The sequence below is a fragment of the Ochlerotatus camptorhynchus genome, unplaced genomic scaffold, assembly GCF_037179485.1.
Source record: "Ochlerotatus camptorhynchus isolate MF236.1 unplaced genomic scaffold, CSIRO-AGI_Acam_v1.1 ptg000556l, whole genome shotgun sequence".
In the NCBI taxonomy this organism is placed as follows: domain Eukaryota; kingdom Metazoa; phylum Arthropoda; class Insecta; order Diptera; family Culicidae; genus Ochlerotatus; species Ochlerotatus camptorhynchus.
In genome coordinates, this window is record NW_027041039.1 from 1086938 (window position 1) to 1113837 (window position 26900).

General features: G+C 40.2%; 3 protein-coding genes across 4 annotated transcripts; 2 read left to right on the top strand and 1 right to left on the bottom strand.

The window, feature by feature from the left end:
* Positions 1 to 20257: 20257 nt before the first annotated feature.
* mRpS26 (mitochondrial ribosomal protein S26) lies at positions 20258 to 21064 on the top strand. The gene has a single exon (XM_065236548.1). It carries the CDS (start codon positions 20365 to 20367, stop codon positions 21025 to 21027), a length of 663 nt encoding a protein of 220 aa, XP_065092620.1. The 5' UTR covers positions 20258 to 20364; the 3' UTR covers positions 21028 to 21064.
* Positions 21065 to 21088: 24 nt separating this feature from the next.
* Positions 21089 to 22482, bottom strand: RpIIIC53 (RNA polymerase III subunit C53). The gene is made up of 3 exons (XM_065236547.1): positions 22101 to 22482; positions 21666 to 22027; positions 21089 to 21577 (listed from the first exon to the last, which is right to left on the bottom strand). Exons 1-3 carry the CDS (start codon positions 22346 to 22348, stop codon positions 21117 to 21119), a joined length of 1071 nt encoding a protein of 356 aa, XP_065092619.1. The 5' UTR covers positions 22349 to 22482; the 3' UTR covers positions 21089 to 21116.
* A 180-nt stretch (positions 22483 to 22662) lies between these two features.
* Positions 22663 to 26789, top strand: LOC135713441 (KAT8 regulatory NSL complex subunit 3-like). 2 transcript variants are annotated; one of them, XM_065236555.1, is made up of 5 exons: positions 22663 to 22939; positions 23093 to 23373; positions 23443 to 24267; positions 24687 to 25239; positions 25303 to 26788. In XM_065236555.1, exons 2-5 carry the CDS (start codon positions 23099 to 23101, stop codon positions 26716 to 26718), a joined length of 3069 nt encoding a protein of 1022 aa, XP_065092627.1. In that variant the 5' UTR covers positions 22663 to 22939; positions 23093 to 23098; the 3' UTR covers positions 26719 to 26788. The 2 variants fall into 2 exon arrangements, with proteins under 2 accessions (XP_065092627.1, XP_065092626.1); XM_065236554.1 differs by having other exon boundaries at positions 24687 to 26789.
* Positions 26790 to 26900: the final 111 nt, after the last annotated feature.

Sequence of the window (26900 nt, forward strand, 5' to 3'; positions counted from 1 at the left end):
TATACATAAGCTTGAATTACATTGATCGATATTACATTTTTTTTTGCTTTGTATACGGCATTCACATTTTGCTTTGCCGAAAATACTTAAAATCGAGCTTAAAATATCTTTTAACGAAGACGGACATATAAATAACAAGGGGGCGACCCCGGTGTAGTGGTTAGCATCCATTCATCTCACGCCAAAGTCACGAGTTCAAATCTCACCCTCTGACAAGTCACTAATCAAGCAAAAAAATGAAAAAAAAAAATGAAAAACAGCCAGGATTTAAAAAATATCGGCAAACGGTAGTCAATTTTTCTGAAGGATTGGCAAAATTTGACAGTTATGGTAAATATTGCTTTGCCAATCTCTCGGCCGATCTCACGGAATTTGAATGTTTTACCGAGATGTTTGCCGAAGGCTCGGCTGTTGGATTCTCTGCACTTTTTTTTGCCGAACTCGGCGAAAAAATCTAAAGTTGTAGTAAATTTCATTTAATACCAGCAAAAAAATTACTTACTCTTAAGTATATTCTACCCAAACTAAAGTTTAATTCAATTAAATTTGCAATTTATGCAATTTTCACAAAAGTAACTTATTGGGCTGAACCTAGGGCTGAACCATCTAGTCGAAATTCTAGAACTACACTATGTTTATTTCGCTTTGACATATCAAATGAGGGGTTCGTGGATTTTCCTATGCTTAGAGGGGTGCATCGATTAGCTTGGGACCGAAGAGAGTACCAGAGCTGAGCCAAAAAGTTGAGCACATTTCTTCGGGACCTTCTGGTCTTAGAGTTACCTCTATAGGCTCTTTTCATGCACCATCATTGTAGAGTGCGCTAGCCGATTTTGAGAGGAAATGTCATCCAATCCATGTAAACAAATGGATAATGATAATGACGATTTTCAAAACTCACAATAATGTACATTTTATGGCACAACTTGAAAATTTCCATCGGTAGTGGTCTTATTTTTCGTTTATCTACATATCTAAACTGATTTGCAGCTGAAATAACCACACATTAAAAATCCGGAAGATCATAACCGCTGAAACAATTTTAAAAATCGTAATTTTTCTCATCAAAAATATATGGAAGCACCAGCCGGATCACTGCAAACCCGATTCAGAAAACAAAATATTCCACGTGGATGATGATTCCAAGCACCTGCGGTGGATAAATTAATCAGGAAAGGTGAAAATATTTTCTTCTATATGCTATATGCTTCACGGTGAAAATTTCCACCCTCATCACTCTTTTGAGGGTTACCCTGCTCACCGCCAGAGGCTGAAACAATCGCTTAAACGCTGTCCAGACTGGAGAGTTATAACATGTTATAACGGTTGTCAAATAATTGCAACACAGAAACCACCATCAAGATAGCGCTATAACATGTTATAACCACAAACGAAGTGACAGACGGAGCGGCTCGAAATTTGATTTGACGCACTTACATTTGAAGTTTTCGAGTGTACCTCACGGCAACACTATCTACTCATATGTACTAGCTTAAAGTAGGAAGTACCGTATGTTATCTCTTTTTCTCTAACGAAAATTTAAAGGGAGAGCCTGTTGTCAAACAGCATGTCATTATGACGTTTAGTTGTTATCTGCTTTTCTTTTGTATAACAAAAGATCATATGCCAAAATGATTAGGGGTGAACACATCGGGTTACCATTGGCTTAGAAGTAAACGATGTTGAGCTGCCAATGACTCGCGCTTGTTGCCATTGTTGCTAGATTTTTTCAGTCCGTGCTTCTAACCAAAGTTAGAGTCAACCGCGACTGAGAAGACATCGACAGAACTCCTCCGTAGCGGAACTGTTGACGCTTTTCGGGGAGTCGGAGGATGGTGATAGGAAGGAGGACCTACTGCATTTGCAGGCATTGCTGGAAACACTGAGGTACCTTATTGGAGTTTGTCGCGAGGCGGTGGATGGAATTCGATGCCGATGCCGGAAGGTGGTAAGTTTAGTTCAGCCATAACATTTGATAACGGCACAAAAGCATTTGTAAACAAACTTTCTAAGGCCCTTTACACGCGAACCAAAGTACGCCCACGCAAACCAACATCATCGGATAGGGGCAACTATCACTTTTCCGAAAGTGGTATTGGTATTCGCGTGTAAAGGGCCTTAGAAAGTTTATTTACAAATGCTTTTGTGCCGTTATCAAATGTGCCTGAGTTGATTTTGGATTCTGGATTCTGTATAATAAATTTTACTTTTTCAGGATGAACTACACATATTAGTGCAATGCGCTTGCTTGCTGGAAGATTGCACATACGAAGAAGCAAACGGATCAGCAAAAGTTGATTTTGGCTGGATTGGATGTGATCTGCTCCACCACAATTCGATTGTTGCGGCATTGGTCCGAGTCTGACGAGTTGGCGATCCGGGTGAAACCAGTAGGGATCTACAACGATGTGTTCGATAACTCAACGGCGCTGCAGTTCAGTGTGGATCAGAAGCGGGCAGCGAAATTTTTCGCATCAGTGATATATAGAGAAGTTTAGCGAGATGGAAATGGCAGAATTATTCCACAAGAGTTTGCCTTATTTGGAAATAATGCTTAGCTTGGGTGAGGCTTCCAAGCAGTACATATAATTAGTGGATATTCTTAGTAGGGTTAACTACCCCCTTTACGGTCTATTAAGCAAAACACGCACTTAGTCTTTCTTAATCTAGCACAGTTTAGCATCAAACGAAATGTTATTCTTACTGATGGCTTCCAAATTTATTTACCTTTCTGTACGTACCGTAAGATTTAATAAAGAGAAATCGTTGAGATATTGTCAAAAGTCTAACACTGCTTCTTGATGCCAAACTCGGCCTACGGATTCTAAACTCGGCTAACGCATTGAAACGCCAATGAATTCACTTCGGCCTATCGGATGAAGATAAAAATTGATTCGAACGGAGCGCTTCTTTTGTTTTTGTGAATTATGGGTGCAAAGCTTCAAATCATGCATTCTCATTGACTTTGTTCGATAGCTAATTGACTAAAGTATCTTACCAAACCCATAATTGACTTGTTAACTCTGAAATCATGGATTTATTTGATGTTTTCTGCTTGATCGGCCCAAAATAGGTTTGTGGTTATGCGAATACATAAACCGCATACTTCACAATAAATATTTGCATAAAAACTATACATCTAAATATATGTTCTTTCATAACATTTCAACCAATAAATAAGCACCAACACAACCGATTGCAGAAATTCCCTTATAAACTCTTATTTATTTGCATCCTTACGACAGTTTACATTAGTTTAGAAGTTGCTTCCGGATGGGTTAGAGCCCGTGGCGATCTAAACCATGTAACCATGGTACGTTGTACGGCGGGAATATCCCACTTCTTCTCGGTGATCTTCATGGCGAATATCGGGCCGATCGCTGACGTACACTTTCGGCGGCGAAAGCGAAGGCAGCGGTCCAAACTTACTGCTCAGCATATCCGAAGGATTTGTTGTTACGTTGGCATTCTTCTGCGAGATGAGATTATTTTTGCGGGTGCTCCGCTTCATTCACAGCATGTAGTATTACGTATTTCGATAACCAGTCCTTCATTTCTTCGGTGGTGATGTCATCGGTATCGTCCTCCCTGGGTCGTTGCTGCTGCTGCTGGTGTAGTTTTGGCGTTCCACTTAGCTTGTTTTCCACGAAAACCTCCCCGTTGCGGATGCTGTAGTTGTTGCGTACGATGTGCGTCTTCTTTCCTGGGGGAGCAGCTGTCGGGTTTGGCTGGAAATTATGATGACGATGTGAATGGTGATGGTGCTGGCAGTATCTATTTAGGGTCAGACTACACAGAAAAAAATGTAATATCGATCAACGTAATTCAAGCTGATGTATGAAATAATGATGTAATTGCAAAAAGCAGATACAATATTACATCAATGGACGTAATTTTGTTCGCAAAATCGATGTACATCGTACAACGTAATATTACATAACCGGCGGAATGATCTCTGTGCAGCTGTTTAGGTGTAATATTCAACAACTTTTTTTTTCTGTGTAGCATTAACCCATGTTACATTACGGAATATTTAAGGTGATTCCTTGTAGAGTCCGCCACGTAGGTTATACAATGCTCTTCCACTTCGAATTTTCATTCACACAACTCTTGGCAATTAATGCCCCATTTCACATGAAATTGCTACTTGATGTATGCTGCAGTACAGCAAACGTGGAGTAACAGTTTCATTGTGGTACGTGTCGTAGAAGCTGATATTTGTGCAGCTGATATTAAAGTTTCGAAGTGGAAACGAGAATAAGGATCTCACAGCGAAACACCTTAAAAAGCATCTAACAACTAAGGAGAGCAACTCTGCTGCATAATTAAAAATGTAAGTGGGCGAAGGGAATCTAATGTTGATTTATGGATCTGAACCTTGACCTCAACGATAAAAATGTTCTTTATTGATTTTAACTATATGAAAGCTTTATACACGGCGAATGAGGACGACCCAAATTTGAGTTTAGTTCACTCATAATCGTCAAAAGTACAGGAACTCAGCGATGAGTAAATTTGTCTCATGGTTCCCTAAAAAATCTGCGGCCGTAATACAAATTCATCACATCCTTCCAAAGGGTCGTTTTCAAGAAGATCGTTTTGGTCAGATTCATTACACGCTATAGGTACGTGGTTGTCGTCTTCACAATTCGTGTTTGTTATTTTAGAGCAGTTCCTATATTTTAGAGCAGTTCCAAATTGCTGAGCGTATGGCGTATCGTTGTTACCGCAGGCCCGCCTTACGCACGAAAACTCGTTCTCGAGTGGATCTTGATTTAACTTGTTGGTTCGCAAGAAGTTAAACGAGTGTTCTTCGGATAGAACTATCCATAACTTTTTTAGTCCATAGATATTATGTATCAACCCGTTGACACAAGGTGGATTTCTTTGAATCGAGTTCATGTTTTGTGAGCTGTTTCGCGCCTAAAAGTAATTTGTATTTCAACACATCTAATCACACAACTTAAGTGCACGTTGGGGAACGGGAGGGGTGTAGTCCGGCATCTTAACTTTTAAATGTACAAGGGTTAAAAAAAATGGAAAACGTTTCAAAATGGATTAATTTCACACTTTCTGATTTTTAAAAGTTACAAACAATGAAAAACTAATTGATCCTTTCAAATAAATGATCTAGCTAAAAAACAAATTTAATTTTTTTCCGCAGTGTTGTTTTCAAACATTGTACATTTAAGGGTTAAGCATTATGATTATTTTAAAATAATTGAAAGCTTTTATGGTTGATTTTCCCACGCAGAGTATTTACCTAGACTGTTTTGAATAAAATAGTGTGTGGTAGCAGGGTTTAAAAAAGGTTTGTTGTGCTGATTAACATGCTGGTGAGCGCATACTGCTCACAAGAATCGTTATCAGCATAATTTAACAATTTTTCTCATCTGATTGACAAATACAATTATTCGAAAGGGGAAAATTTCCTCCAGCCGATGATGTTGTTGGTTTACGTGGGCGTTGTTCGGTTCACGTGTAAGGGGCCTTACAACTTTTGTTTGCAAAAGCTTTTGTGCCATTATCAAATGTCACCCCTGATATTCAACATATCTTTATAAAAAAAACTATACAGATTGTTTTTTCTTATAAAGCATCAAAGGTCTCTCAATAAGCAGAGACAGACGTATTGCAGTATGATGTAACAATGGACAAATTATAGAATATATGATCTCATAAATATTGATTCCAACTGATTTCATGAATGAATGAAATAAGGTGAATGCGAAAAAAAGAAATCATTAATAAAACAGCAAAAAAGGTTATCTTCCATTTAATTCCACTTAATTAATTTTGGTATCCATGACAGATACGTATTTCGACTACAATGTGCAGTCTTCATCAGTGCCATTCCCACTAAAGAACTTATCAAAATCTAACCCCCTTAAGTACTCATCCCCTAGGTATAAAAGTCAAGATCACAGGTATATAAATGAAACTACAATGTGTTGAATCGGAACCTACCTAACTAATTAAAACCAAAGATTTAAGTAAGCTAAAGGAGAAAAATCTATTCAACTCTCTAATAAGGAAAATCCCAAAGGCTTGGTAGCCATCATAATGAAGTAATGAAATTGGGTTGTTAGCGGAATGCTTTAATAAAACAGCAAAAAAGGTTATCTTCCATTTAATTCCACTTAATTAATTTTGGTATCCATGACAGATACGTATTTCGACTACAGTCGAAATACGTATCTGTCATGGATACCAAAATTAATTAAGTGGAATTAAATGGAAGATAACCTTTTTTGCTGTTTTATTAAAGCATTCCGCTAACAACCCAATTTCATTACTTCAAGAAATCATTTACATTTTGAAGAAAATGGACAAAATTATTGTAAAATTTGATTTACCTTATGTGAATTAAAGCAGGATTGTGGAATGAATACCATCTGCTGCAGCTGATTCAGCATTTTATCTAAAACAGACCAATGCTCACTCGTACTAAAATAAAATTGAAAGATATATATGTAAGTACTGACATTAGCTTAATATTGTAAGAAGAATTACCTTTCCGGTTTCATTAATAAACCGAGAGTTGAATATATCGAAAAGTTGGTCAATGTCGTTTATAAATTCAGATGTTCCTAAAGAGTCAACCGGCATCGATCCCAACGAAATGTTTGTTTCTATCGCTTTGGCTGTCGTTCGACTAAGAGTGCGCGTTGCTAATTTTACATTCATCCTTTCGAACGTGTTAGGATATACGGCCTTTTTTGTAAGGTGTGGTGCCAAGCGTGGAATCCTTGACAGGTCAGATTTGTACAGATCTCTTATGTATTTGAATGATACAATTTTGTTGTTTAGTAGTATATTTTTCACCAGTAAATTGTTGCGTATTGATTTAAATAAATGGGGTGTATCGTACAGAAGTACGACTGTACTGTCGTCAACTTTAAAAGTAGGTTCTTTCGCAGTTACCCCCAATTCATGTGCCATCTTCACATTTGTGGGATGCTGGTCCATGATAACTACAACAGGGACTAATCCTACTCCTTTCAATGACACAATTGCTTCCGTTATTATATCTTTTTGTCTTCCACTTCCGAGTGTCCCATGTGCTAGAAAGTAGCCGATGACCTAAAATATTGATCATTTTAAATATGGACTATTCTACGAAAAGGGTTACTACGAAATATTGTACAATCGATTTGATGACTTACTACATTCTACTGTTGATTTATGGATCTGAACCTTGACCTCAACGATAAAAATGTTCTTTATTGATTTTAACTATATGAAAGCTTTATACACGGCGAATGAGGACGACCCAAATTTGAGTTTAGTTCACTCATAATCGTCAAAAGTACAGGAACTCAGCGATGAGTAAATTTGTCTCATGGTTCCCTAAAAAATCTGCGGCCGTAATACAAATTCATCACATCCTTCCAAAGGGTCGTTTTCAAGAAGATCGTTTTGGTCAGATTCATTACACGCTATAGGTACGTGGTTGTCGTCTTCACAATTCGTGTTTGTTATTTTAGAGCAGTTCCTATATTTTAGAGCAGTTCCAAATTGCTGAGCGTATGGCGTATCGTTGTTACCGCAGGCCCGCCTTACGCACGAAAACTCGTTCTCGAGTGGATCTTGATTTAACTTGTTGGTTCGCAAGAAGTTAAACGAGTGTTCTTCGGATAGAACTATCCATAACTTTTTTAGTCCATAGATATTATGTATCAACCCGTTGACACAAGGTGGATTTCTTTGAATCGAGTTCATGTTTTGTGAGCTGTTTCGCGCCTAAAAGTAATTTGTATTTCAACACATCTAATCACACAACTTAAGTGCACGTTGGGGAACGGGAGGGGTGTAGTCCGGCATCTTAACTTTTAAATGTACAAGGGTTAAAAAAAATGGAAAACGTTTCAAAATGGATTAATTTCACACTTTCTGATTTTTAAAAGTTACAAACAATGAAAAACTAATTGATCCTTTCAAATAAATGATCTAGCTAAAAAACAAATTTAATTTTTTTCCGCAGTGTTGTTTTCAAACATTGTACATTTAAGGGTTAAGCATTATGATTATTTTAAAATAATTGAAAGCTTTTATGGTTGATTTTCCCACGCAGAGTATTTACCTAGACTGTTTTGAATAAAATAGTGTGTGGTAGCAGGGTTTAAAAAAGGTTTGTTGTGCTGATTAACATGCTGGTGAGCGCATACTGCTCACAAGAATCGTTATCAGCATAATTTAACAATTTTTCTCATCTGATTGACAAATACAATTATTCGAAAGGGGAAAATTTCCTCCAGCCGATGATGTTGTTGGTTTACGTGGGCGTTGTTCGGTTCACGTGTAAGGGGCCTTACAACTTTTGTTTGCAAAAGCTTTTGTGCCATTATCAAATGTCACCCCTGATATTCAACATATCTTTATAAAAAAACTATACAGATTGTTTTTTCTTATAAAGCATCAAAGGTCTCTCAATAAGCAGAGACAGACGTATTGCAGTATGATGTAACAATGGACAAATTATAGAATATATGATCTCATAAATATTGATTCCAACTGATTTCATGAATGAATGAAATAAGGTGAATGCGAAAAAAAGAAATCATTAATAAAACAGCAAAAAAAGGTTATCTTCCATTTAATTCCACTTAATTAATTTTGGTATCCATGACAGATACGTATTTCGACTACAATGTGCAGTCTTCATCAGTGCCATTCCCACTAAAGAACTTATCAAAATCTAACCCCCTTAAGTACTCATCCCCTAGGTATAAAAGTCAAGATCACAGGTATATAAATGAAACTACAATGTGTTGAATCGGAACCTACCTAACTAATTAAAACCAAAGATTTAAGTAAGCTAAAGGAGAAAAATCTATTCAACTCTCTAATAAGGAAAATCCCAAAGGCTTGGTAGCCATCATAATGAAGTAATGAAATTGGGTTGTTAGCGGAATGCTTTAATAAAACAGCAAAAAAGGTTATCTTCCATTTAATTCCACTTAATTAATTTTGGTATCCATGACAGATACGTATTTCGACTACAGTCGAAATACGTATCTGTCATGGATACCAAAATTAATTAAGTGGAATTAAATGGAAGATAACCTTTTTTGCTGTTTTATTAAAGCATTCCGCTAACAACCCAATTTCATTACTTCAAGAAATCATTTACATTTTGAAGAAAATGGACAAAATTATTGTAAAATTTGATTTACCTTATGTGAATTAAAGCAGGATTGTGGAATGAATACCATCTGCTGCAGCTGATTCAGCATTTTATCTAAAACAGACCAATGCTCACTCGTACCAGTAATAGCTGAACGAAAAGGCTAAAATTGAAAGATATATATGTAAGTACTGACATTAGCTTAATATTGTAAGAAGAATTACCTTTCCGGTTTCATTAATAAACCGAGAGTTGAATATATCGAAAAGTTGGTCAATGTCGTTTATAAATTCAGATGTTCCTAAAGAGTCAACCGGCATCGATCCCAACGAAATGTTTGTTTCTATCGCTTTGGCTGTCGTTCGACTAAGAGTGCGCGTTGCTAATTTTACATTCATCCTTTCGAACGTGTTAGGATATACGGCCTTTTTTGTAAGGTGTGGTGCCAAGCGTGGAATCCTTGACAGGTCAGATTTGTACAGATCTCTTATGTATTTGAATGATACAATTTTGTTGTTTAGTAGTATATTTTTCACCAGTAAATTGTTGCGTATTGATTTAAATAAATGGGGTGTATCGTACAGAAGTACGACTGTACTGTCGTCAACTTTAAAAGTAGGTTCTTTCGCAGTTACCCCCAATTCATGTGCCATCTTCACATTTGTGGGATGCTGGTCCATGATAACTACAACAGGGACTAATCCTACTCCTTTCAATGACACAATTGCTTCCGTTATTATATCTTTTTGTCTTCCACTTCCGAGTGTCCCATGTGCTAGAAAGTAGCCGATGACCTAAAATATTGATCATTTTAAATATGGACTATTCTACGAAAAGGGTTACTACGAAATATTGTACAATCGATTTGATGACTTACTACATTCTACTACTACTACTACTAATACTACTACTACTAATACTACTATTACTAATATTATTATTACTAATACTACTATTACTAATACTACTATTATTAATACTACTATTACTAATACTACTATTACTAATACTATTACTACAGTGAGATCTCGTTTTGGCAACGCAACTGTGACCTTACGATACACCAAATCCAAATATTATAATAAATACTAAAGAGCCTGAATTTATAAAGAGACGACTTGTCAAAATTGGAACAATCGATTATCTGTCAAAGTCATAGGAAAATTTCAGGCATAACATTTGATAACGGCACAAAAGCATTTGTAAACAAACTTTCTAAGGCCGTTTACACGCGAACCAAAGTACGCCCACGCAAACCAACAACATCATCGGATAGGGGCAACTATCACCTTTCCGAAAGTGGTATTGGTATGCGTGGGCGTACTTTGGTTTGCGTGTAAAGGGCCTTAGAAAGTTTGTTTACAAATGCTTTTGTGCCGTTATCAAATGTTATGCCTGATTTATTCCCATCGAGCAGAAGACCTGTCAAATGGATAAGATGTCGTCTTTTATGAATTCAAGCTCTTTAATAAATACATATTTAGATTAGAATACAGTAAAATCTCGTTTTGGCAACGCAAATTTTTCATCTATGTTTAAAAAATGGAGACCTTTTTCAACGTGTCAAAGTTGAGTGTTAAAATGACTTAACAATAAGAATCAATGCGACCTTAGTGAATCCTGTTCAAAAACTGCGAAAATAATGGTATTTAAGAATATATAAACAAAATTCAAATTTTCATGTTGCCAAAAGCCATTTTGGCAACATTGACTTTAACTTGCTTTAAAATTACGTAACATTATTTTCAAATATTTCCCAGCGTATAATTTCATCAAATGTACCATTATTTTTGAAAAATATCATTTTTGCATACTTTCAAGAGACATTTCTAAGTGGAACTGACAGCTAGGAATCTAGAGTGTGTGAGTGCTCTGGTGTTAATGGTGCTGAAGGTAAACATAAACAAAGCAGAAATTCATATGAGAATAAACTGCCAGTTCTACTGTGATCTGTCAAAAGTTCTTGGTAAACAAAAAAGTCAGCTGATCGCAACTGTCTCGTGAACAGCCTTATAGCACAGACAAACAGACATAACACTCGCAAGTTGTTAATCGAACAAGCATCTAACGATCAATTTAAAAGTATCGTAGTTGGTAGTAAAGCCATCTGAGGCGCGCATAGTCAATTCCCTTGAGTTTGACTTTTACACACTATCGCCATCTGTTCAGCGTACTGCCCGTCACAGTGTACTCAACAGATGGCGGTAATGTTTTAGTGACAATGTTTTACAGTGAGAAATATTCAATATGTTATGTCTATTTGTCTATGCTTATAGGATTCATTTACATAAGGTGAAGGCTTCCGGTAGACGCAGAACTGTTCCATGTGACTTTTCAAAAAAATTGAAGTTTTAATGCTTAACGCCATGATTTGATATGCAGTTTTGGAATATTACATATACACATGCTGTTTATGCTAGAACAAATCGATAAAATGCCTAGTCGATTTGTCCCACTTGAAATATTGGACGCAATGTTGTCCCACTGGAAAATTTTTAAAAAGAAACCCAATGAAGAGAACCGATCATCACAGCTAGGTGCTTTTGATTGTGAAAGCTATGTTTAGAGAACAATTATTTTTTTACGTTAATTTAATTTATTGATTTTGAATTGCTCTAAATTGCGGTCATTTTTAAAATGGGACAAATCGACTTAATTTTTTTTTTCTTCGAGATTTATGTTTTGAAACATGGGACAGTTATGCGTCCACCAGCATTATAGTTGCGGTACTTAAGAAATGTACCATTCCTATACTACCGTTAAAAGCATCACTGTCACATATACATAGGAAATCAAGCAAAAAAGTTATGAGTTTCACGACAGTATAGTTACTAATCAGTTTTCATAATCAACTATAATAGGAACCAAAAGTTTCTAGCGTACCGCAACTATAACAACGTTTACCCTACTCTGGTGGCCACGAAACTGTGCTGCTAATAATACTGGGCGATTGTTTCAATAACAAAGTTTCAATGTTCTTTTTATTAAAAAAAATGTATAAATCGTGCAGAAATTAGTATTGCCTTACTTGTTTATACTTAGAATATACACTACGGATCATTACAACAATAGCTTCGTTTGCCAAATGGTCAGTGATGTTGTTTTCAAACAAATTTAATTTCCCATCATCAGGAAAACCATGCATCCTATCTGATATCGCGTGATAGTCTAAATGAGCTTTAATAGACATACCGTCAATAAGGATAGCGACTACTTTATCCTTTTCTGCCATGTTTTCCGCAGCTTTTTTTATACAGTTCAATATTTCTTTGTTGAATCCTGGAAGATTGCTTATGTTTCGATGCCATCTCATAATAGTTTTTGGGTGAGGCAGACATAGTACATTTTCTGCTCTTAACGTTTTATACGTTGATGCTGATGCTATCATCTGTCGGGTGCTAAACGTTCGAGAAACGCGGTACCGTCTGGCATGTTTTGTATGGAAAGAATTTTCTAAACATTCCAATAGTATGGAATTGTTTTTCACCATTGGAGTAAATTGGAATATTCTAAAATTAAAAAAAAACAGACACAGGACAATCAACATAAGTGACGTTTAAGACGTTAATGATTTGTCATCTTTCCACGCAGTCGAGAATAAAAGTGTAGATGCCATGCACGACTTATACAGCACAGGGATTTGTAAATACGGATTGTCAGAAGTTTTGAATTACTGTATTTATATAAAAAATTTCTTCACCTTGAACGAACTTAACCCTCGTAAAAAAAATATTGCTAATACTTGCCTGGATACAGCTCTAAAGCGAATGCCTGATATTACAGAAGCATATAACAGCAAAGTAAAACGAAAAGCAGTTATTATCAAAGCTACTTCAAGCGAAATGCGTACATTTACACACTATGTTACTTTGATAGTAGGGCAATACGTTCCTCGCGATGAAATGGTTTGGAAATACAGTATCGCACCCAACGTCAGTACCTACACGTAAGCGAACTACGACGTAGCTCTTAAAAAAGGAGTCACAGGTGTGATAATATCACTTCAGGCTAGAACTTTGGTTCTCACATGCAAAGGTTCATCAGAGAGGGGAAGCTCAGTAATACTCATCGCATGCTATTCTGCCACGGCATAAGCCAACGATGCCGGACCTAAACCAACCATCTCCAACACCCCACTATGAAGCATAAAATTAGGCCCGCCCACCAACGTTCAGGTTAAAGAATAATCAAAGTTTTGTTTATAAAAGTTGATAGTACCTTTTCAATTGTTGGTCTACAATATATTGAATTGGTTCCGCTTTTTGATAGATCGCCAGACTATAAATATAGCAACTATACTGCGGAGTCTTTCTTAGCCGAATTGTTTTTTTTATCTTTGAAGTGAAAACTGAAAAAAAAATTGGTGGGCCGATACCAATGAAAGCTATTACACATATTTTCTAAAAGATTGTGATTCCTCTCAAATCAACATTCATTATTCCATCATACGGCCAGATATCCACTTTATGACACAATAACCAATAGACACCGTTTTACTCACGTTCATGCGATGGAACGGATGGATGCGTGTTTTGATCCGATTCCGCCGCCATAGTGATAGAATTTCCTCATAACTCTGCAATGGCATGTGCGAACCGGGTATCGACCCACTGGCCGGAACACGTAGATGATGGTGGTGTCGGTGGTTAATTCTAAAAGAAAATATAGAGGAATAATTGTAGTGCGATAGTAAGAAACTCAAGGAGGAGGGACGCCACTTCCCTTAAAAATGCTAGTTTTTTTTTCTTCAGGAAACACAAATCTCCCTCAGGATTTCTGGAAATTAAAACATTGCTTTCGAAAGTGGCTACTCAGATCAACTTTTCTCTACATCAAAAAAGAAAAATCTCGATTCTCAGAAGCCATTTTGGAATTTCTCAGGATAATTATTCTGCATTCTGCTCCACACAATTTTATTTTTATCCCCAGGAAATAAATATTGTATGTATGTATGTATGTAAGTAGCCACCATCCTAGTTGGGTCTTGCCCTACATGCGGCTCCACTCAACAGCAAGATCAAATTCCATCATCATTCTGAATTCAACATACTGCTGTATGAAGGGCCAAAAAGGGTTGGACGGGCCCGTAAGCAGAGGCACTTAGAGGAATCTCCTTCCTACAATATGATCCAACAAAATGAATAACGAAATTCGCAATACATGTTAAGCTTTCCACGGGATGGTTTGTTTAAGAAGAGCGCGTCGATTTAATCTTTGTCACGAGCACAATATTTCAACCACATTCGATCTAAAAAGAAACAGTAATGCTCGATTGGCTCCCGCAAGTGATAAGTTGAATTGGCTCCCATCATTGTCTCTGCCAGATAAAAATAACTTTTTGCATAGAAGTCGAATCAATTTACGACCTTCCATAAAATAAAAAATTACCATACTCGAATGATAACACATATGATAGAATGATTCCACAAATTGTTCGGATGACACCCTGAACCATACACATTCTATTATGGTTGTTCTGCATATAAAAGAGCAAAAAAAAAGGTGTGCTGTTTTATTTAAGCATTCCGCTAACAACCCAATTTCATTACTTTATTGTTCTGCATAGTTTTTCCGATCTAAGGTTTGGAAAAAATTGAGCAATTTTGGATTTTTTGACAAGCAACTGAATAGTGTTACTCATTTTCAGTTGTTGATAACCTTAAAACAGATCGAAAGATCAGGGGGTTGTAATCCGTCATATAAACTTGAATCACCCTACTCAACATAGAAACAGATCAACTTTTTAAACTATTTTAGGAGATGTCAGCTCATATTTCAGTTAAGTTTTTTGCCGTAAATGTAAAAAAAACAAACTTCCACTCAACTTCACGAAAAATCAGTAGAAATAACCCTCTTTTTTATGTTACCTTCATTGGTTTTCCATCGATCTTGTTTTCTGTACTGAGGCTGTGGTCCATTTGGTGAATTTTCACTTAAATTTGACACTTCGAAACTAAATTATAATGTTCGAAAATCCCTCTGTTGTTGATCGGCCAATTTTCGAGAAGGTGTGTGTCAAAATTGATTCCTTGTCTGTCAGATATAAGTCTGCTGGAATAGCAGGCTAATTTGGAAATTTTCCATCTGTCAAGTTTAAGTGAAAATTCGCCAAATGGAACACAGCCTGAGTACGAATGCTACTGAAGCCAGAGAGGCAGCTCCCACACTTGGACTCTACCTATCGACCCATCAACTCATGAACCGGGGACCAACGGCTTTACTTCCCTTCCGAAGTTGAATAACCCCTATCAAATAGAATAAATACTAGACTGTCCATAAAAGCATACCTATCAGAAAAAACGCTATTGAAAATTTTATTTCTCCGTAGGCTCTTATGGATGGGACAACCTAGTTTTGGCGTTTTCCGCGAAATTTTCTGAACAAAACATGTAACGTCACAGTGTAAAATGCAGGTAGTTTACAATCGATTCTAATGGATAACTTATTTCCATATCCACATCGTAAACATTTACACTACCGTAACATTACCAGAGCCTATTTAAGTGTACTATGTTAATAGGTTCTCCTAATCCATGTGAAAAAAAAATCTAATCAAACAGCAGATCGAATAACTGCGGTCACAGAAAAATAATGTGTGAGAATCCATGTGTGGGGACTGCGGTTTTCTCTCTTCATGTCTGTTACTTTTTCTACGCTGGTAACAGGTAACGTCTGTTTTGATAAAACTTAGAAGAAAATGCACTCCCCGTTAACACTCAGGTGATACTGAGATTAGCACAACATTTAGCAGATACTGTACATATAAGTGCCTAACGAATAACATGCTACAATTTTGAGCTCTGAGAGACGTCCCGGATTTATTTTAAGACACAAAGCGACCAGTGAATTACCTAAATGATCTACCTACTGATTTAGAATTCTGCTCATAATCGTATATAGGTCCGATCTTTGCTTAATTTCCTATTCATATGGGACAGCTATGCTATTATCGGCAGAATAGGTTTCCATCTTTCAAGTATGAAACATATGTTTCAACTCAGAAGCATGGACGAACAGCTAAGCTATTCTATGCTACTGTTCGACCTTGTTGCAGTTTACGAATTACTCTACGGAAGTCGGATAAGAACAGTAATATAAGTATCAAAAAATAGTGACTCACCACCGACGTCTGACTGAGAGCCATTATTTGGATAGACGCTTACTTCTGGTGCTCCAAATAGTGTCGTCTGCCGTCCAGAACGACAGAGAAGTTCCGCAGAATGAAGTGCGGCGACTAGATTGTTCCTTTTAGTGGCCTTCACGGAAGTTGACCTGCTGCTTTCGGGAACGGCTAAATGCTACCGTCTGTCAATATGGTTTTACGGCCGTTCGTTTCCCGATTTTAAGCTGATTTTAAGATGATTCCGTGAAATACTGATAGAATGGTTTTTTGACTTGCCAACTGAACGGAACTATGAGCAGAGGTATACAGTGGGAAGAAACGTAGCGAGACGAAAGATGGAAAATATTCACACAAGAGATTTTTCACTTCGTAACTTCTCCGGAGTCAGCGGATGGGATATACCCCCCTATTCTGCGAGTCACGTGACTCTCTCTCACCGGTGAGGTGACAAAAGTCACCTCGTGTGAGGTGACTCTCCATTTGATTTGCATGGAGAGTCACCTCACACGAGGTGACAATTGTCACCTCACCGGTGACAGAGAGTCACGTGACTCGCAGAATAAGGGGGATAGTTAAGATTCGAAACGCGTGTGCTTCCAGCGACTTAAGGCAGCGGAATGTGCCACACTATTTCGACACTGCCCACGGATTCTTGACGCGAGAAGACGGAACTTCTACGCAGGATTCGGAAGATATTCACTTTTTTGTTATAATTTTTTTTTTCCTGAAATTAATATTTTCGCGAAACACATACGCGCAGCGAGACGAGCCGATGGAGAATCGCAAGTGCTGTGATCAATGTGATTGATGAGGCAGCAGGAAACAAGTCAGCTCTTTCATTATCACAACGTTCTTATGCATAATCTAGTGTGACGTAACGTTGAATCATGCGTAAGAACGAAAGAGTCGACTACATTCCTTCTGCCGCACCTATAGTAACGCACACGGCTCCCGCACTGACTATTTCTTACTTTCTCACTCTAATCAAAATTTCCTTCGATGAGTGAGAAAACAGCACCCCGTCAATGCGAGCGAGAACGCGAGTTGCCAGATCATTGCACACAAAACCAACTTGAATTAATTCAAAACAAAAATACTAGCGAACCTGGCGGTGAGGAGCGGAAGGTGGACTAGAATTCTATTACAGAGAACCACATTATTTTAATTAATTTCTTCGGAGAAAGTCGTCTGTAACTTCGTTTGTGTTATAACTCTATAGTCTGAAAGTACTATTAGCAACAATCAATACGAAACTAACGATTTTAAATTGGCTCACCACTTTAGTAGCCTATTGGTCCCAAGCAAACGATTAACGTACCCTATTCTAGTTGAAATTCTATTACTACACTATGTTTGTTTTGATTCGCTATGAAAGTGTGACAGATAACATCAGGGGTGTGTGGATTCATGCAGAACATGCAGGGGTGAGTGAAATAGCTTGGGACTGCTTGGGACCGTTGTTCTGGTACTGAGTGAGCCAAAAATAATAATGATTTTCTTCGGGACCCACACGAAACGAAAATCAATTAGTTAATTCATGTGTTTCACTTATACATTTTTGCCAAAGCATCAGCCTTATACATTCCATAAGACGAACCACATAGGCCCTATTAGAATGCATAAAAGGTATGTGTGACCGTTTATACATTTAATTTGACACATGATTTTTATTAACTTTTTGCAAGGCGTCTGCTTATTAGTTGACTTATATATTTTATGAATAATCAGCAATGGAAATTTGCCAAAAAGGTATAAAGAGATTTCTTTCCGTGCAGTGGTCTTAGAGTTACCTCTATGCTATTAGTTTCTATTGGATTCGCCTATGGTAAAAGGTAAGCGTAAAATTTATGAGACCAGACAATACAACTTGTTATCACCGACAAACCGACATGAATGACCATACACAGAAAAAAATGTTGTTGAATATTACATCCAAACTGCTGCAACCAGGTCAATCCATCGGTTGTGTAATATAACGTTGTACCAACAATCAATACGCAACTAACGATTTTAAATTGGCTCACTGCTTGACTAGCCTATTGGTCCCAAGCAAACGATTAACGTACCCCATTCTAGTCGAAATTCTAGTACTACGCAATGTTTGTTTTGATTAGCTATGAATGTTTGACAGATAAAATGAGGGGTTAGTGGATTTTCCCATGTTTCGAGGGGTGAATCGATTAGCTTGGGACCGAAGAGAGTACCAGCAACAATCAATACGAAACTAACGATTTTAAATTGGCTCACCACTTTAGTAGCCTATTGGTCCCAAGCAAACGATTAACGTACCCTATTCTAGTTGAAATTCTATTACTACACTATTTTTGTTTTGATTCGCTTTGAAAGTTTGACAGATAACATCAGGGGTGTGTGGATTCATGCAGAACATGCAGGGGTGAGTGAAATAGCTTGGGACTGCTTGGGACCGTTGTTCTGGTACTGAGTGAGCCAAAAATAATAATGATTTTCTTCGGGACCCAGTGGTCTTAGAGTTACCTCTATGGTACCAGAGCTGAGCCAAAAAGTTGAGCACGTTTCTTCGGGACCTGCTGGTCTTAGAGTTACCTCTATGGTTGTACGATGTACATCGATTTTGCGAACAAAATTACATCCATTGATGTATCTGCTTTTTGCTATTACATCATTATTTCATATATCACCTTGAATTACATTGATCGATATTACATTTTTTTTTGCTGTGCACAAAGTAAATACCATCAAATTTCTGATCATAGCACAAAACTGACATCTGCCGCCGTTGTCGCGAAAAATGTGTATCCTATCCACGAACACGCATGCAAAACATATGAGATGGTTCGTGTCTAATCTATTCCAGTCTAATTATTTTTTAAATAGATAAAAAAAATTCTATGGTTTTGACAGATGGGATCGCTGCACATTTGAATCCACCGTTACACTGAGGCAAATAGACTTAAGAATTTTATAAGGCTCGACTTATGAACGACACATATGAATTTCATAAGCGCGACTTATGAATTATTTTCGTCTAACATGAGGTAGCTCTTATACGGCTATAACCATTTAAATTTGCAAGCGTTGAGACGACAAGTAGGCTTACTCAGATCGGGCTTTTCCGCTGCCGCTGCCGCTGCTGCTGCCGTTCCGCTTCCGCTGTCATTGCGTTTGGGCAGTTTCATGTCGGTTTGTCGGCGTTGTTATATCAGGCCTAACATTTGATAACGGCACAAAAGCATTTGTAAACAAACTTTCTAAGGCCCTTTACAAGCGAACCAAAGTACGCCTACGCAAACCAATACCACTTTGGTAAAGGAGACAGTTGCCGCTATCCGATGATGTTATTGGTTTGCGTGCGCGTACTTCGCGTGTAAAGGGCCTTAAAAAGTTTGTTTACAAATGCTTTTGTGCCGTTATCAAATGTTATGCCTGATATGTTTTTAGAGTCGGTACAGTTTTAACAAAACTGAATCGTTTTCTTCACAGCTTTGAGTAACCTCAAACCAAGGGGGGAGGCTAGGGGGGAGGTGGCTGTCAAATACGAACAATCGTCGCCTACCTCGCATAGCTGGTTCCAAACGTAAACAAGCCATAAGAATCCTACAGCGTTTGTTTACGTTTGGAACCAGTTTCATACAAGAATGATCAGTAGGCTGATTTGACAACACGTCCCCAACCCCCCCCCCCCCAGCCTCAAACGAGCGGATATTTCAGTGCCAATATTTCAAAGGGGCGTAATTGCATTTGTAAACAATGGCTTTGGCCGTCGATTTCTCGCGAATAGAAGCTCACCCATGAAAAATAATGACACCAACTGGTAGAGGAATGTTTCTTCTACCAGCTAGCATTGATATTTTGGAGGGGTGAGATTTCATTCGCGAGAAATTGACGGCTAAAGCCATTGTTTACAAAAGCAATTACGCCCCTTTGAAATGTTGGCACTGATTTATGTTAAATAACTTTTGTGAACGCACTCCGTGTGCGGTAAAATGGTTCATCTGTCATTTTTTGACGTCGATTGCGTCACGGATGCGGTCTCATTTTCACGCACGATAGCGATGGTCGGACGAATAGTTTCAAAATATTGGATTATTTAATCGCAATTTAGTGTTTCAACCAAGAAAAAAATCCATCCAAAATGTCCGGTATCACCAGTGCCGCCGGATTACTGGCATCCAAGTGCATCCTGAACGCTCAGCAACAGCCTACGCGGATGCTACTACAGTACACAACAGTGCGCCACCACCGGAAGCCCCGCTGGCTTGGTACTGCCAAAAGCAAACTGTTTCGCGTACCGGAGCGGAAACAACAGATAGCGGACGAAGTAGCCGAACTGAAGCGGCTGCACAACAACTATCACACTCAGATGAAGGCGGTACGTCGGTTTCTGATGGACGAGGTCGAAGCTTCGAAGCTGGTGTCCCGAGCAGGTGTGGTTATTCAAACACCAGAAGAGGAAGCTGCAGAATGGGAAGAGGTTCAGCGGATCAACGAAGATTGGAACCGAAAGGTGGGTGAGGTGCGTGACAAGCGTTTGGCTGAGGAACGGGAACAGCGGAGGAATTATATCCTGGAGAGGTTGGTAGCCAAGGAACAGCGGGAGCAGGAAAATCGCGAACGAGTGGAAGAACGGGTTCGTCTGGAGAAGGAACTGTCCAAGGCATACATTACCAGGGATAATATTGAAAAGGCGATCGAAATGGCTTTGGTGCAACCGATAAGCTATAATTTTGCAATCGATTTGAATGGAAATATTCACCGGACCGAGGATCGTCAGAGCCAGGAGACGAAAAATGAATAGGTTGGACGAGGAGGGTCGTTGTTACAGTCGAGTTAAATAAAGTCATATGCTAGAAAAGGTATTGGCTTTTAACAATTTACTTGTGAATATCACTTTTCGAACAAATGTTCCCAATTGGGTGAGGCATTTAGCTTGGATTTGATAGCGGCCAGGTTGACGATGTTCCCGCTGCGTTCCTCCGTGTTGGTACTGACCGATACTAGCTCCTGTAGGAATCCACTGTCCATGCCCATGGTCAGATCGAATACCGTACTCCCCAGAAGCAGCTTGACTTTACCCGATCGATATCGAAGTACTTTGCCTATGTATCCTTCTTCCAGTTCCCGCACTGTGCAGCGAGGTGGTTCCGCCTTGGGTTCTTCTTCACCGCCAGATGATTCCGTTTTCCGGACTTCCGTGTCCGTTTTACCGGGTAGTGCGTCCGGTAGCTGCAGTAGGAAGAAGTTGTTTTGATTGCCGTTGTCTTTGATTGATTCGAGCAGCTCTCCAGCTTCGGGTTTTGGCGTTTCGTCTTTGACCTCGGGCTTCAGCGCCTTAAATTTGTAGTCCACTGAAATAAGCGGTTATTATTTTTTGCTGAATTAATATCGGGTACCGTAGAACCCCGTTAGTTTGAATAGCTAAATACTGATACATACAATTTTCCAATTTGACTGGCATGGTAATTTCACTGTCGAGCTTTTTCGCATCCTCCGAGGGTAGTTCGCTCTCTTCGGCGTCCCCGAAGAGATCGGAAATCCGTTTCCGCTCTTCCTCGGGATCGACTTTGATTTCGGTTCGGTAGACCGGCCTCCGGATGGCTTCTCCCGGTTCCTTCGAAGAGCTGTTGTATTTGTCGTACTTGGATCGCTGTTGCAGGGTGCGCTGGGCCAGGCCCTCGGAGAAAATGCCTGCCGTTTGAATCAACGAGCCCTTGCCCCTGCCGCCGGCCTTGGAATCTTTGTCCTTCCGTTCCGATTTGACACGTTGCTTCGGTCCGACGGAAGCGGTTTTGACATTGCTAGAACGGGGTGAGAGTGCGATTTGAAACCGGATTATTTTGATGTAGGGGAATTGAATGAAGGGCTACTTACGTGTCCTTGTTTCGAACGGCATTCAGGTTGGGTGTGTAGACTTTCTTGTTGGGGGCTGACTTGATGGTTCGACCATTGGCTAATCCACCCAGGGTAAGATCCCGTGGCACTCGGAACGACGAGAGACGCTCGGTTTTGACGGTGGCAGTGGCAGGAATTTCCGCTGCAGCTACCGCAGCTGGAACCGTAGCATTCGCCCGTTTCGATTTCAGACCCGGTTCATGCTTAATTTTGACGGTTGATTCCATGCCTGTGACTTAAGGAGAACACTATGCCAGCGGATGTATAATTTTCAGTATAAAATCGAGAAACTAGAATTAAATTGCTAAAATCTTGCAGTAAAAAGAGGAGTACACATCGAGCTCGTGCTTCCAATGTTTTGGTTCGATGACTGCATGCGCACGCATAACAAAAGTAAACAAAGTGCTGTCAAAAATTCCAGTGGATTGTACCGATTTTACCGAACTGTTCGACGGTAATTTGAAATATTTCACAGCCTAGGAACAAACAAACTGGCATCACCGCTGTCAGTCGTGGAAAAACTTGATCGGATTTTGTAAATGACGCCATCCGCATTTCTCACGAGTGTTTGGAAAAATCGGTGTTAAATCAGTGAAAATCGTAGTTAAAACTGTGATATTCATGCAAAAATCCGAGGATCTGTTTCGCTACCTTCAGTTGTTTCTGTTTCTGCTTCGCTTGGCACCGTAATTAGTATGATGCAATCGTTGTTTTTAGTTTTCCATCACACCAACAGCTGCTACCAACAGTATCAATAGGAAATTGCCCTTCCTCTTGGAAGGAAAGGGCAGAGTGAAAAAGTCGATAAAATCCATATTGTGAGTGTTAATTTTTTTGTATTTCCGGGGAAATTATCAATTTTACGAAAAACTTGAGTTTTCACTCATTTGGACTACGCTACCTGATCAAAACAAAAACAACCTAACCTCAAGTGAGCGATTCCAATTGGAATCGTCTTTACCACCTCACAGCAAGCAATGGAACACAGTTATTCTCGTGATTTCCGGCCCCCAATGGAGACCGGCCAGACGCTTGCGACGCGGGCACTGATGGTACACCGGCCTCCGCAGTGCCCGTCTTGCCATACGCACAGCCACGACGAGCGGATCGACCTGGAGGAATCTTACAACCCGCCGATTCCGTCTTACAATGAGGAAAGCGCCAAGATCGCTATGATGGAGAGCGAAAATGTAGCCCGACAGGTGCGCAACTTGAACTCCGAGGATTTCGACTGGGAAGAGAAGATCAACAAGTAAGTTTTTTGTTTGTGAGGCATTATCCTATCATTGGAAGTTATGATTAAATAAATTGTATCTTCTAGAATCGGTTGGTCCGTTCAACAGATTCGACTGTTCAGTAAGATAACCAAACTGCTGGACATGGATCGGTTGGCAAGGTTGACGATTGCCGACAAACAACACGAACCGGTCCATCGGCGCATGGTCATCGACAAGTCCGTGGGCCGTCTCCGGCAAGCTCTGGCAAGCGTTTCGTGGGATCCTCGACTGACGCAATGGATCCACGGATTGTTGGTGGATAGCTTACCTCCGACATATCTGGCAGCCTACATCGACATTCTACAAACGTTGAAAGCGAAACTGCCAAATTTGGTGGACAAAATGATTTACGGAAGGCCACTGAACATCAGCCAGGAATTGGTCGGTCCGGTTCTTAAGAAACCCTGGGAACCGATCGTTGCCCACAAGAACAGGAAGCTGCCCGGACAACCGTACATCGTAGTGGTACCTTCCGGGCCGAACATGACATCGCCGAGTACCCGTGTGCAGAAATGGTACTCACTTTTTGCCACCATGGCTTCAGTTATCCCGATTACCATGCCTCCGCAGGGCAATGCCGTGCTGAAGCAATCGATACAAAACGTATCGGAACAGATGGTGGCAGTGACACGGGCCAAGATCCAGGAAGTTCGTCAGGAAGCTCCGAACCGGCCGATTATTCTGGTGGGATTCAATACCGGTGCGGCACTCGCCATTCAGATCGGTCTGGTCGAAGCGGTCAGCTGCATTGTCTGCTTAGGATTCGCCTTCAATACGGTGAACGGAACGAGGGGTGCGCCGGATGACCACATCACAGACATCACGGCACCGGTGCTGTTTGTCATCGGACAGATGTCGGCCAGATCCAGGTAAGAATCGATTCTCGATCCACAATTGAAAAAGGCCTATCGGCTTTTTTTTATTTATTTATTTATTGTGTAATTACAAACAAAAGCTGATAGGCGCTTTTCAATTGGATGAGAATAATTCGACAGTGAGCATACATAAGAGCGTAAACGCGATGATCGATTCTCTTCGTCGATTTTCTCTTTTATTAATAATTCGCTAGATTTAACGTTTCTCGGTGAGTTTGCTGATGCTTTTTAATAGCCAATGCAACCTGTTACAACTCTGCATTGAACAAATTCTAGAAAATTGTTTCGCTTAGCTGCAGTAATGCAAAGAGAAAATCGATGAAGAGAATCGATCATCGCGTATACGCCCTTATGCATGCTTACTGTCGAGTTGTTCGAGTCTAGATAATGCATTGAGCCCAATCTCATTACAGCCAAGAGGAGATCGAATTCCTTCGGGAGCGAATGATCGCTCAAACGTCGCTGGTGGTCGTCGGATCGGCCGATGATTGCCTGCGGGTGTGCAAGTCCAAACGCAAAATCGAAGGCGTAACCCAATCGATGGTGGACAACATGGTGATGGACGAAGTGGCCGAATTTGCCACAAACTGCCTGCTGAATCCACCCCGACCAAAGCAAACCATCAAGGACCCGAACGGGCAAAAGTCAAACTTGCTGTTGTCCAACAATAGCAGCAATTTGGCGGCTACCGGAGGACCTCCACCAATTCCGGCTGTTCCAGGTGGTAGAGACGTCCCTTCTGCAGCTGCCGCTGCTACTACTGCTTATAATCGAAAGCGTAAGATGAGTCAATCCGCTGATGCTATCAACGATACCGCGAAAAATGCCAGGACCAATAGACAGCAGACCCCTTCAGCTCAGAGAAAAACTCCCAAATCGCAGAAACAGTCCCGTGCGGATAAAATGCTACTACATCAAAATCAACAAGCTCTGGATGCGGCCATTCAAAGCATTCTTCCCGCTACGGTATGTGGATCGGTTGTATTCAGTAACTTCAACAACAGCTCTACAAAATTCCCATTATTTCAGACTGCTGGGCCAATTGTTAATAAATCAGCACCAACGATGACCAACTACCAGATAACCAGCGGCAACAATCTGGAAATTCGTCATTCAACCAGCTCGCAAGTTGTGTCCGGTATGGCTAGTTCCCCCATAGTGCTCCCGATGATCAAACGAGATTTGCTAAACCAATCCCAGTCGCAGATCCAACCTGCTTCTACGGTGGCAACATCCTCCGACATCAAGGTCATCCCTGCGAACCAGTTTATTCAGCTGAAGCCATCTGGATCGACACAGAAATTCGTGACCCTAAAGTCATCGCCCAAACCAGTTGTATCGGTGATCCCGAAGCCTCCCAGCATCACTTCGACACCCAGTCCACTGGTAAAACAAACGCCCCCTCACACAACAATCACGCAGCACCAGTCGTTCAGTCCTACCAAGTTCACGATCGTCCGCAGTTCTGGTGGCGTTCCCACACCCACGGTCAGTGTACCACCGATGAAAACCATCAAATCTCCTCCCACTCCAGATCTGTCCAATACGAACATATTCGACATTCCCATCGTATTTGCCGATAACGATGGCAATATCCAGGATGGATCACCGCAAAAGTCCACCGACGTCCCGAAAACCACTCCAAACATCATAACTATCGGCCCGGCCATAACCAACACTTCCGTCATGAGAACAGAATCGATGAACCGCCTCATCACGCTCCAGCCATCAATGAAACCAAACAAAGTGGTAGTCATCAACAAGAGCAACATGAAACAAGTCCCGGCCAACGTGCTCTCATCTGCGGCTCTCAGCAAATCCACCTCTATCACCTCGACCGGTGGTCTCAAGTACGCCAAAGTGGTCATCTCCAATCCGCTTAGCAAAGCTTCAACGTCCACCACCGGCACGGTCCCTAAAACCCTCGGTCAAATCCTATCCAATCAAAAGATCGAAATCCTCAACAACACCGTCGTCAAGCCGGCAACCGGCGGCCCAACCACTCCATCTCAGCAAAGATTCCAACCCGTCATCATCAATGTAGATCCTAGCAAAACAACCACGATGAAAAACTTCGTACGCGTTGGTGAAACCCAAATCCGACCGATAATCAGCTCCAACGTGACAATTCCCACCAAGGTCGCGTCCGTCGCCGGCGGCGTCACACCGTCGGGTAGCTCCTCGGCGCAGTTGACACCCGGTGTCCCCGGAACGAACACCATTCTCATCAAGACCAATTCTCTGGCACAATTCACCAATCGGAAACCGGCCATTCTGAACCGCAACATCACGGTTCGGAAGGTTAACATTATGCCACAGTCTAGCTCAACGGCTGGCTCAGTGGCACCTTTGACGACCGTCGTGATGTCATCTGCGCCGAAGACGATTACAAGCGGTGCCGTTGTACAGCAGCATCAGCTACAGCAGAAGCCCAAGGCTCCGTAAAAGAATCTACACTGGTAGATTTGAACGTTTGATTGCGTGAAGTTTTACGATTTGTATTTGTAATAAAAGCACCTACAGAAGATAGTTTGGTAAGTAAACAAACCGTTATGTTTGCTAATTTATAACTGCCGGAGTGAACAATCCAAACAAACTTTGCAAAAACAACGTATTACTGAAATAAG

Bases quoted from the DNA above. Each gene is read 5' to 3' on its own strand.
- mRpS26 (XM_065236548.1), top strand. From the start codon at position 20,365: ATGTCCGGTATCACCAGTGCCGCCGGATTACTGGCATCCAAGTGCATC.
- RpIIIC53 (XM_065236547.1), bottom strand. From the start codon at position 22,348: ATGGAATCAACCGTCAAAATTAAGCATGAACCGGGTCTGAAATCGAAA. The intron at 22,028-22,100 runs GTAAGTAGCCCT...ACCCCGTTCTAG, and splicing joins GCCGTTCGAAACAAGGACAC to CAATGTCAAAACCGCTTCCG. The intron at 21,578-21,665 runs GTATGTATCAGT...CGCTTATTTCAG, and splicing joins GCCAGTCAAATTGGAAAATT to TGGACTACAAATTTAAGGCG.
- LOC135713441 (XM_065236554.1), top strand. From the start codon at position 23,099: ATGGAACACAGTTATTCTCGTGATTTCCGGCCCCCAATGGAGACCGGC. The intron at 23,374-23,442 runs GTAAGTTTTTTG...TGTATCTTCTAG, and splicing joins TGGGAAGAGAAGATCAACAA to AATCGGTTGGTCCGTTCAAC. The intron at 24,268-24,686 runs GTAAGAATCGAT...ATCTCATTACAG, and splicing joins CAGATGTCGGCCAGATCCAG to CCAAGAGGAGATCGAATTCC.